Genomic DNA, 12,557 nt, shown 5'->3' with positions numbered 1-12,557 from the left:
ACAAAAGTTCCCGAGACTTCCCATGATTCAACACACACACGCGGTCATAACCGGAGCTGCTCAGGGTGGTTTTAGTCAGGAATGTTCCTCTGAAGAGCAGTGAGACACAGAGAGCATGCTGGGAAAGCGGACGCAGACGTGACATAACAAATGTCTAATGAAATCAAGAGTGTGTGAGTGTGTGTCTCAGGGGTGTCTCTATATTCCCACACACCCCATCTGCTATTTACGGCTCCAGACACTGAAGCGTCTGTGTGAGTCTCGCTGAACACAAAAGAGCAGAACGCCACGCAAACCTTCAACCAAACCAAAGCACCATCAGTACAGATGAACAAAACCAGCACATGATCTCTAGGTGAACTAAACTAGCTCCACGTTTCTCAGACGTCCTGCTGCTTTATGAGACTGAAGTTCACCTGATGCTTGATTTCCTCAGGCCTCAGCTCGACTCGGACTGTAGCGACTGCTGCATAGTACAGAAACAAAGCCAATCTCCTCTCCTCGCATCTCTGCCAGCAGCATATGGCTCATAGACGGGCAAACAGAGTCCAGACTTGCTTTACCTTCACCTGGGCCGCTGCCAGAGCACTTAATTATTAACTCACACACTCAGACAGGAACTCTTAATGGAGACTAGAATAGCCGGCGCTCGCTGATGAGAGTCTGAAGCTGATCACAGATCACAGCGAGTGTGACAGAAACACACTGATACAGACAATCAATCAATGACCTATAATGAAAGAGACGGCCCGGGACAGTGTCTACTGTACTTACTGTACACACACAACAAAAAAACCACGACAGAGATCATCAGCAAACCACTGGCTCTCTCACTGCTTACACGGTACTAGACATATATACAGTCTATACCATTCGATAGATTGTAAAAAATATATATATATTATACTTTTATTCATCAAAACTGCATTAAATTGATCAAAAGTAACAGTAAAGACATTTATAATGTTACAAAAGATTTCTATTTCAGATAAATGCTATTCTTCTTTCTATTCATTAGTTAATCCTGAAAAATAAAATGTGTCAGTTTCCACAAAAATATTGTGCCGCACAACTGTGTTCAACACTGAAGACTGCAGTAATGATGCTGAAAATACAGCTTTGATCACAGAAATCAATTACAGTTTAACACATATTCACAGAGAAAACAGCTGTTTTAAACTGTAATAATATTTCACTGTTGTTTTACTGTATTTCATATAATATATATGTATATATATAATATCTATTTTATATCAACCATTAAAGTGTAGCCTACATGATTTTGGACTAATAACTAACTTTAGAATAATAACTAATAGCTAATTAAAAAAATAGAATCAGTGCTTCAACAGTATTACATGCGCAGAAGCCAGTTATAAAAACGGAATTTACAGTTTAACGCGGAATGTCACGGAATTTGTCAAAGTTTGGATGAATTAAAAGTAGGTCATTACACAAATTAAATCCCGATATGGAATGCAAATATTAAGCCACAAACAGGCTTTAAATATGTATCCTGCATGTTCTGCGTTATGAATGGAGCAGATGCATGGTTTTGTTAACTACACACAGACTGAAGCGCGTGACGCTCGCGGTGATTTCAGCGTCTGTCGTCTCATTAACTGAGGACATAAACACATGAACAACATCCCCAGAACTGCTGTGAGACGTCTACCCTTTCATTTGAGTAAAGCTACCGTCATATCATATACACACAGAAGCATAAAGGTATTCACAGCAACCCGTCAAAATTAACGCTGTCAGAAATATATTATTGTGCAGTAGTAGAATATACGTACTACTAATAATAAATTATTAAAACTTATTTTTAAAGGAATAATCACAATATTTCTCCCATGTTTTCATTTTAATAGTATTAAAATTGTTTGTCATTTGATTAAAAGACAAATTAAATTACTGTTTTATGCCTTCATTTGATAACCAGAAAAATTTAAATACACAATACAGAATTTGGTAAAAAATAAAACAGAACGTGAGAATTTTTCTTAATTCATAGGGCCCTAAAATTTTATTTTTCTGTTAAGCTTTTAATATATTAATGTTAAATTGTATGGTTCATTATGTTAATTAATTAGACATGCTTTTTGATTAATACAATTTAATTTAACCATTAAAAAGGAGTACAGAAAAATTAAAACGGAAACACACACACACACACACACATTTGTTTCTGTGAATTGTGGGGACTTTCCATAGACTTCTATTACTTTTATACTGACCAAACGATATTTTCTATCCCCTCACCCTAAACCTAACCCTCACAGAAAACCTGTTTGCATTCTTACACTTTCAGATAAACATAATTTACTATTTTTAATAATCTTCTTCCCCTCGCAGTGACAGCAGGCCGGTCACCACAATGACAAACATGTCAGGCTTTACTATCCTTGTGGAGACATTTGGACACACACACACACACACACACACACACACACACACGGAAGATGAAACCCTATGACCGGAGCAGCACAGCTCGACAGACAGACAGATAAACAGGCTGGATCTCTCTCATGGCAGAGTGTACAAGGAAGAGAGAGGAAAGGGGAAAAACCGCAAAAGACTGGGAACGGAAGAAAAACAGGTTTCACAATTTCTCATGATCTTCTGTAACCAGATCCTGATCCAAACCACACAAGGTCCAGGCATGTAGCTGTGTGTGACCGATACTGAGAGAGATAACGGAGCACAAGCTCGTGCCTCGCCTGCGGTCACAGACAAACCACTGCAATCCGTCCGAGACGAACACACACATCGCCACTTCCTCACGGACAGAACACGGGAGTAAAAACTACAGATGCTAAAAATCTGATACCCAAAACCCATTATTCAGAATCGATACCGATATGTTGTGAACTATACAGGGAACCCTCTCATGACACATTACTATAATATTAGAGGAAATTAACATCCATTATATTCAACTGCTATTTATTTTTCAATACAATAATCACCCTCAAATAAAAACTAAAACATTTGTATACAACTCAATTACGTATAAGGTAGTTTTCATCAAATTAATCTTCATGTCAGATTTATGCAAACATCCAAATTTAATTAACAGTTAATAAGCTTCTCTCTAGTGTTTTATAGCTAACTAACCCATTGTGAACACTGGAGATCTTGCCTGAGGTAAATGCTAACATTCATATTGATCATAAGCTGTTTTATTGACATTTTTCCGCAGTTTAAACATGGACTGATCGATTATATGCGATGTGATTCATTTCAGTAAGTTGTACTAGTTCTTTCAATGCCTTCTGATGCTCATTTATGTTTATTTTGTGCTATAACTTGTAATAAAGTGGAAGAGACTCAGTGGAAGTTACAGAGATCTGTCGCGCCACATTTAAGAGCGACAAAATGGCATTTATTATCTGAATTTTGTAATAAAATGGACAGAATTTGAGAGCTGATACTTTATTTTTTTTAGAACTTAAAGCACAAAGCTCTTTGCGATTATTAGATAAAAGGTGGTCTACAAATAATGCTTGATGAAGGGAAAACCACAAATCCGGCAATCCTGAACCTAGCGGCGCTAGTTTTTAAGTGAGATTGCATTAAAGTGTTAATATTGTGTCAGGACAGGCATGCTTCAGCGATGACGGAGCGCTGAGAGATGGTGATGTCAGCCGACACTAAATGCACTAACGGAGGTGAGTCAAAGCAGCCCTGCAATTAGCAGCGCGTCCATGGAAGAGATGCAGCCATTATGAGGAATGAGCAACCCACGCCGCGCTCCAGCTGAGACCAAGAACATTAAAACATCCACCAACATTCAGCACAAGAACCAAAGGACCATCTCACCACAAAATCCACAGTTCTGTCATCTTTTACTCACTCATGAGTCTCTCCAAACCTGACTTTTTTACACAACTGTTACACATACAGGCTTCAAAAAGGACAAAAACACCATAAAAGCACCATAGCATCAGTCCATAAAAGCCCTTTCACACTGAGAACAATAACTATAACTGTAAAGATAGGATTGTAACGATATTCTGGTATGACGGTCTATCGCGGTTTGAACGTACACGGTTATCAAACCATAAACATTTGCATATCTACAGTTAAAAAAAATTCATGAAAAAATATATATATAATAATCTCACCCGTGCATATGCAATTTATTTCGGCTGCTTCACTCTGCTGAAAGGACAGAGATCGTATCTAATCTCCATCCATTAAATTTGCAGTATGAGAATACTTTGGATATAAAAAATAAAAACATGAACGTGGGGTTGTCCTTGAGGACGAATCCAATTTGCAAAAAATGTGGACGCAAAGTGGCTGCAAAAGCAGGCAATACATCCAACATGTTGCTCATATTCACAGACATCATCCCTCCGTGCAGATAAAGGTCACATTTATAACACGTTATAAGGCCGTATAATTTCCGTGATGCAGAGGGAATCCCGGAGCAGTCGTGAACATGGGATTTACAGAATAACGTTAACGAGGTTTCAATTAAACAGCACAATCTGATGGATGGAATCAAAAGTAGATACGAGTGGCACCGTTTTATCTGCTACATACTGAAGTATGCATGCATGACACTAATGGTGTTCTCAGCGTCTACAGAAACATGAACATCAGCAGAGCTGCTCTGAGACAAAACCAGCTTTATTTGAGAAAAACCATCAAATACACTAAACTCAAAGATCTGCTACAACCCGTCAAAATAAATGTCCTGACAGAAATAAATTAGCATTGTACAATGCACTTAAAAGTTATAACAATAATAATATTCTTTATAATAATTAATTCATTTAAACATTATTTTTGAGGAATATCCTGTTTGTCCATGTTTTAACTTAGAATACCTCTGTTGTGCAGCACTTTGACAAAAATAAGTGTTGTTAAATTTTCATTTGATAACATTTTAAAACATTAATTAAAAGGTTAAAGTGTGATATAGATATACATAAGGCTTATGGCTTTATTTTGTAATAGTTTTTTTGTTTTTCCTCAGAAGAGAGGCTTACTTTCATTAAAATGATTTCAAGTTTGTTGCAATAAAGGATCTGTTCACTCAAATAACTTCTTATTCTTTTAAGAGTCATTGTTACTGATAAGAATTATTGTTTAATATATACCGTGAAACCGTCATATTTTCAGAGACGATTATCATAATAAAAAATCTGAAAATCTCATACCATTACAACCCTAGTAAAGATTGAATACGAGTGAAGTAAATACCACAAGTATAATAACAACACAGACAAACGATATAATTGCAATCACTTGCAGAGATTTTTCCAGCTAATAAATTATAAAACCTTTTGACGGCCATTCAAAATCCATTCAACTTCAAGTCTCTTCTGCTCACATTTAAAAAAAAAACAGAAAATACAGTAAAAACAGTGAAATATTATTACAATTTAAAACAGCCGTTTTCTACGTGAATATATTGTATTATACCATGGTCTGTCTGAATATTTGATTCTGATTGGCTGGCAGGTATGCATTAAAACCAGAAGAATTGTCATAATGGGAGTAATAATTGGCCAGATGTTCATAACAATATATAATATTTCATAAGAAAATTGATATATATAATTTATTTTCTTATTCAATTATGTCGTCTCCCAAAATGCACGATATAGCGGACACATGACAGAATCGGGCAGTGAAGTGAGCACACGTGCCATTTTGAGAGCACTACAGAAAGAGCACGTTGTTTTCGGCTGTGTGGATACTTCAAAAGACGTTTGCTCTGCCTGTTTGGTTTACCTGTAACACGTTCAGTGTTTTGTCCGACTCCAAACGCACATATTCGACGCCCATTTCCTGTTATGATAAACGCACGTCAAAAATGCGCGTTTTATAGGAAATCACACGTCGAGGACGTGCATTTTGATACACAAAACCATAATCTCCATAATCCCAAAGCGCACGCTAAGAACGTCCAGTATGCGCGTTTTGCTGTCAAGTCGCACGCTTTTGACGTGTCAGTGTGCAATCAGACACCCGAGCAAGCGTTTATGACCACTTTGGCTTTCCATATGAAACAACGGTGTTGCCACCATGTGGAAAAACTGATTACTGTTAAATAACTTCAGTGCGCATGTTAAGTAGGGGGGGATTTTTTTTCTTAGGCCATATCGCCCAGCCCTAATCTCAGCTATTCTAAACTTCTGAGTGGTAATGTAGTTTCTGTTCCTCTGAAGTCATATGATCAGGTTTGTGAGGAACAGACCAGTCAGACACCGCAGAACTGTGAGTAAGTGATATAACGAACTCTTTAGGACACACTGTTGATGAACGGGACAGCTCTTATGTAGCCGTGGGTCTTAAACGCGTTCTGGAGCGCAGCTGTTTCCTCTTCCTGTGCTGTGAAGAGCAGAACGCAGCGGTGTTTCCTCAGCGCCGGATCGCCGCAGATGTGTTTGTATCAGAAAGATCTGCCTCGGGCCTCAAAGACACAGCGACGCGTCACGAGGTCAAGGCCAGATAATTAGCTGAGCGTCAACCTAACAAAGACACGACAAACCCCAGATCAACAGCAGAGAGAGCAGCGTTTCACTGCAGAGTCACCAAACTCTGAGACCAACTACAGGAACTACGGGCTATGGTTGTATCAGTTTATGAGTAAATACATCTGTATGATTATTAATCAAAACTAGTGCTGTCAGAACATTAATTGCATCCAAAATAAAAGTTTTTGTTTACATAATGTGTGCATACTGTGCATATTTATTATAAATATATCAGTACACACACATGCATGTATATATTTTGAAAATTTACAAGCATATATGTATATTCAAATAGGCTAATTTATATTATTTATAAATATATTTAATATATAAACATAACATCTTTTTCTTAGATATATACATGCATGTGTGTGTATTTATATATACATAATAAATATATGCATACACATACATCATCTAAACAAAAACTTTTATTTTGAATGGGATTAATGGTTTGACAGCACTAATCAAAACCAACCAAAACTACAATATGGCTTGGTGCAATTATCAAATCACAAAACCATTTTCACAACGCTGTAATGAGAAGAACAAAAGATATGCTTTAAGGCTTCCTGCAGTTTTCCATTCAAATTAAAGAAATAAAAACAGCCATGAATATTAATATTGTCATTTTACAGTTGTAACAAACAATCACTATAACTATATTAATTTTCTTAAATACAGATTTTTTTCCATTTTACAATGAAATGTTTCAATAGTAATATTTATTTATTTTTTGTAATTTTTATACTTTAGTAATAATAATAATAAAGATGATAATTATTACAATTATTGCCATATTTATAAATAATCACACAATCTTGGACACATTTGCAGCCACAAAAACAAGCAAAGAAAATGTAATTTTTTAAATCATATTTTAAATTGCAATCACAATTTGCATCAGAAAAACAAATATTGTAATTGTATTTTTTTTTTTCAAACCATACAGCGCTGTGAGCAAAATAATGTAAAATATAGTTTATTAAAGGTTTAATTCAACAAAAAATGAAACTTCTCTCATCATTTAGTGATCGTCATGTCATTAAACATCCATGAGACTTTTGTTCGTCTTCAAAACACAAATTATGATATTTTTGATAACCTAAAGTGCTTGAAAGTCACTGAAAGAAAACTTCAACTGGGGTAAACGCTTCAAAAAGTTCATAAAGACATTTAATTAGGCCTTCATTCACCCATGAGGTTACGCAATTATCACAGAATTTTCATTTTTGGATGAACTATCCATTTAATTTCATATATATGCTAAATAGATGCTGCTCTCTAGATTCATGTGCATGACTGCATTATCAGTGAAGAATTACAGGAACAAATGAAGCCTGTTTTTCATTATCTACCAGAAGGTTTGAGGAACTGCAGCAGTTTTCCAGTGAAACGAGGTCAGGGAGCAGAAAGACATTCTTCTGTGACGCGTCTTCAGCTGATCTGTGTCTGCATGTAGCTCCTTTTCAAAAAAAAAAAAAAATCTAAATAATCTCATTATAATTGACAACCACATTGTTTACATGGGTGACAAAGACTTCTGTTCAGTTGCCAGATCTGCCCACAATGTCTAGCAGCTATTTGCAAACCCTAGAGAGTCACAAAACACAAAGGATCAAAGGAAACCGCCAGCTGTAATATCCTGTTAGGAGGAAAACCATCCCGTCTTCCCCTGAAGGGACGATCTTGTCCTGCCTCTTCAGACGAAGAGCGTTTCTCGTAAGAGAGGAGCTGATCTCATCTGCTGCTGTACAGTGGGTGGTCTGTGTCACGCTCACGTCTCATTTGTGTTTCTCGCGAACCGTTCCCACTTATCCTGACAGACACGGGCGACGAGCTCACAGACGAAGACGAGAATGCAACACCAGACCAAAAACGTTCTCAAAACAAAAGAAAAAAATAACAAAATTATATGTTGCATATATCCTATGATGCCCTATTACTGTAAAAATTTATTAAATTATTAAATGGTGAAAGTTGCATGAATTAAAGACATGTTTAGGCATGCTTAATGGTTGTTCAAATGTAATTAAAGACAAAGAATGTAGAAACAAAATTATATATATATAGTTATTTTACATGCACTGTAAAAAAAAATCCACCTACTTTAAATAAAAAAAATGTATAAGCACAGTTGCTGCCTTCAAATTGTATTTATAACAAATAATTTCAATGTAAATTATATTAAACTTACTTAAAATATTAAGTTGAAATTGATTAATACATTTTTTTGGGTTAAATTAAAATAACTTAAAATAATGGGAAAACCATGTTACCATGACTTCATTTTTTACAGTATGGAAATCAGTATATATTAAAGGCAGCACAACAAATACATGATGCATTAAAATCACATTACAATATCTTTTTTCCATATGACAGATTTGTTTTTACAGTAATGAGAATTGAGGTTGCAATTAGATTCAAGTATTGTGAAATACAAGTGTTAAAGGGATATTTCACTCAAAAATGGAAATTCATTCCTACTCTCCCTCGTGTCGTAACGAATCCATTACTTTTGCTCATCTTCAAAAACACTAATGAAGATATTTGAATGAAATGGAGCGACTGAAAGTCATTCAACCACAGATTCAACCAGCGTAAACGCTTCAAAAGGTTCATAAAGACTAGATTTCATTTAGCGTTTTATTCACATGTGAGGGTAAGTAATTGATCACAGAATGTTTAATGAACTACTCCTTTCATTTGATGTACTTGCTATAAATAGATGATGATAGATTTGAATGTCTGACAAAAATCAAGCACGACTGTATCAATAAAAAATGACAGGAACAAAGGTTAAATGTGTCTAAAAATAATGTCACAATCTTAATTTTGCATGCAAAATGTTTGCTTTTGTATTTTGAGCTGAGATTTCTACCCGGAGACGTCACATGTGTTTCTTTATTGAACTCTTCATGTTCACAGAAGCCAGGAGAGATTGAGTGCTAGTCATATTTGACAGTCGCTGACACACGTCTATCACTCAATCTCTCCTGGCTTCAGCGATCATGAATGCAGACGTGAATCTGTGGATCATGAATCCATGACGCAGCTTGTCATGAAAAGAGCAGAGCACTTTAAGTCTGTTTCATGAGTCGACTTGATTATAACATCCAGGAAAATGTGAAACCCTCAAATCTGCTTAAAGCACCATTTCTGTGAGCAGAAACAAACAGGCTTCCATCCCGCAAAACAACAATAAAGAAACAGCAGCTCTGAGCTTCAAGCCAAGTCACATTCATTCTGCTTCGCTCGTGGCCTTTAAACGGGATTGGAGCGAATGACCTCTCGACCTTTTTTCCCCAGGATTTCTAAATTGCCTAAAGTGTCCAGGGTTTGGCTTTGTTTTCCTATTGCTTTCATACTTGCTGCAGGTAATGACCGAAAAGCAGTTTGACAGTTTAATATTTTTAGTAATATTGTGAAATATTTTTACTATTTAAAATAACTGTATTTCTATTTGAATATATTTTAAGATGTAATGTATTTCTGTGCTCAAAGCTGTATTTCCAGCATCATTACTCCAGTCTTCAGTGTCACATGATCTTCAGAAATCATAATAATATACTGATTTACTGCTCAACAAACATTTATTATTATTATTATTATTATTATTATTATTATTATTATTATGCTGAAAGCAGCTGAGTAGACGTTTTACAGGATTTTTTGATGAATAGAAAGTTCAGAAGAAAAGCATTTATCTGAAATGGAAATCTTTTGTAACATTATAAATTTCTTTATCATCACTTTTGATCAATTTAAAGCATCCTTGCTAAATAAAAGTATTAATTTTTATAATTTATTTGCCAAAATGATACTGACTCCAAGCTTATTATGTTACAAAAGCTTTTTATTTCAGATAAATGCTGATCTTTGGATCTTTCTGTTCATCAAAGAATCCTGAAAAAATGTACTCAACGGTTTAAAATATTGATAATAATAATGATTTCTGAAGATCATGTGACGCTGAAGACTGGAGTAATGATGCTGAAAATACAGCTGAATAAAATACAGTTTAACATATATTCAAATAGAAAGCAGTTATTTTAAATAGTAAAAATATTTCCCAATATTACCGCTGTTTTTGGATCAGATAAATGCAGGCTTGGTGAGCAGAAGAGACTTCTTTAAAAACATTAAAAATCTTACGCTTCAAAAACTTTTGACTGTAGTGTATGATGTTATAAGATCCTCACAGACAGCAGCAACATAAAAATGATCAAAACAAGCCGTTCAAATCCAAAACTCAATTAAACCGGCGCTGACTGATTTGATAAACTGGACATTTTCGGGAGAGTTGCTTTCATTTCCAGAGAACATCATCGGGTCAGGCGTGACTGAGTGTCTGTCTAGACAAACAAGGGCAAGACAACTTCTGAAAACAGAGATAGCGTTTTCAAGGAGCTGCGATTACAAGGAACATTATTTATGACAAAGCAAAGGCACAAGTCCAAACTGCACAGCAAGTTCTTTTCCCACAACAGCGAGTTCTTGCTGATATCACCTTGTTATTGGTTCAGCTTTTCCTTTACGAAAGATTATTTGCAAACTGCAGACAGATTTTGCAAGACGGTTAATCAGAGAGAATTCCACGAATGAATGAGTCTGCTGGACAACAGGGGGCAGCTGCTGAACAATAAGTTAGTCACTACAAATTAAGTATTAGTCGGGCAACTCCCAGCTGAGGATTTGAGAGCAGACAGAACGTCACACACACAACCGTCTGACTGACTGACCGAGAGCAAACCACATCCGTCTGATACACAGACCGGCCCGAGGACATCATAATAATATCATGTGCATATCGCTGAGAGGAAACCATCACAAAATTTCTAATAGTTTCCACTATAAATACCAGTAGGAACTTTACAAACCATCAACTTTAAAAAATGGTTTTGTGTTTTGGGACATATTCCATTAGGATTTAATGGTTTTAACAAGCCACCAATAGAAGGTGACCAGTAGAAACCCACAGCAGTTTCCATTAAAACCAATACAAGTCCCATTACAGCCAAATTCTGTGATGATTTCTATTGTTTTGATTTTTTTGGCAGGGAGACTTTACCAGATCCTTACTCCACCTAAACCAGATCCTTACTCCTAAACCAGATCCTTACTCCAGCTAAACCAGATCCTTACTCCAGCTAAACCAGATCCTTACTCCACCTAAACCAGATCCTTACTCCTAAACCAGATCCTTACTCCTAAACCAGATCCTTACTACTCCTAAACCAGATCCTTACTACTCCTAAACCAGATCCTTACTACTCCTAAACCAGATCCTTACTACTCCTAAACCAGATCCTTACTCCTAAACCAGATCCTTACTCCACCTAAACCAGATCCTTACTCCACCTAAACCAGATCCTTACTCCAGCTAAACCAGATCCTTACTCCAGCTAAACCAGATCCTTACTCCAGCTAAACCAGATCCTTACTCCACCTAAACCAGATCCTTACTCCAGCTAAACCAGATCCTTACTCCAGCTAAACCAGATCCTTACTCCTAAACCAGATCCTTACTCCAGCTAAACTAGTCCGCGCCGAAACTTTCTCAGGAGTTTATCCCAGACGACACCCAACACATACCGAGTCTAAACAACAGAAATACATATAAATGTCCGTTAAAAGCAGAACCCGACAGCCGCAGTTTGCCGGTTGACCAGCGCCGCGATTCGAATCGTTTAAAGAAGAAAATAACGCTCCGGTAACGTTACTCACTGATCGCCATGCTCTGGAATGAAGTGGATCTCTTGCAGTTACATGTACAGGAGACATTGGTGTGGGTGTCGGTGCTTCCGTTCATCAGACCCATGAAGCTGAACATTGAGGAGATCTCGCGGAAAACGGACGGACGCGATCGCTTCACGGCACGGCTTTTCCTCTTCTTTCCTCAGCGACGCTTCTCTCTTCCAGGAGCGGCTTGCCTTTAGCCTCCGTCCCCCCACCCCCGTCCCGTTGTCTGGCCGCTGTGCTCCAGTATTCCCGGTATTATTCCCAGACGGTTTGTACTACTTTCCAGCCGTCTCTGCGCGCAGCTCATTCAAGTCC

At 36.8% G+C, this 12,557-nt stretch overlaps 1 protein-coding gene across 1 annotated transcript in view; it reads right to left on the bottom strand.

Annotated features, from left to right (window-relative positions):
- LOC306879610 (protein TMEPAI-like) overlaps positions 1–12,557 on the bottom strand; it is a 27,157-nt gene extending 14,600 nt beyond the window's left edge. Inside the window, exon 1 of the mRNA XM_079432696.1 lies at positions 12,228–12,557. Coding sequence (XP_079288822.1) covers positions 12,228–12,333 — 106 coding nt within the window. The 5' untranslated portion in view covers positions 12,334–12,557. The remainder of the gene's footprint in view (positions 1–12,227) is intronic.

The sequence above is a fragment of the Barbus barbus genome (assembly GCF_936440315.1).
Source record: "Barbus barbus genome assembly, chromosome: 13".
Taxonomy (NCBI): Eukaryota; Metazoa; Chordata; class Actinopteri; order Cypriniformes; family Cyprinidae; genus Barbus; species Barbus barbus.
This window is presented reverse-complemented; position numbering and strand designations above follow the sequence as displayed.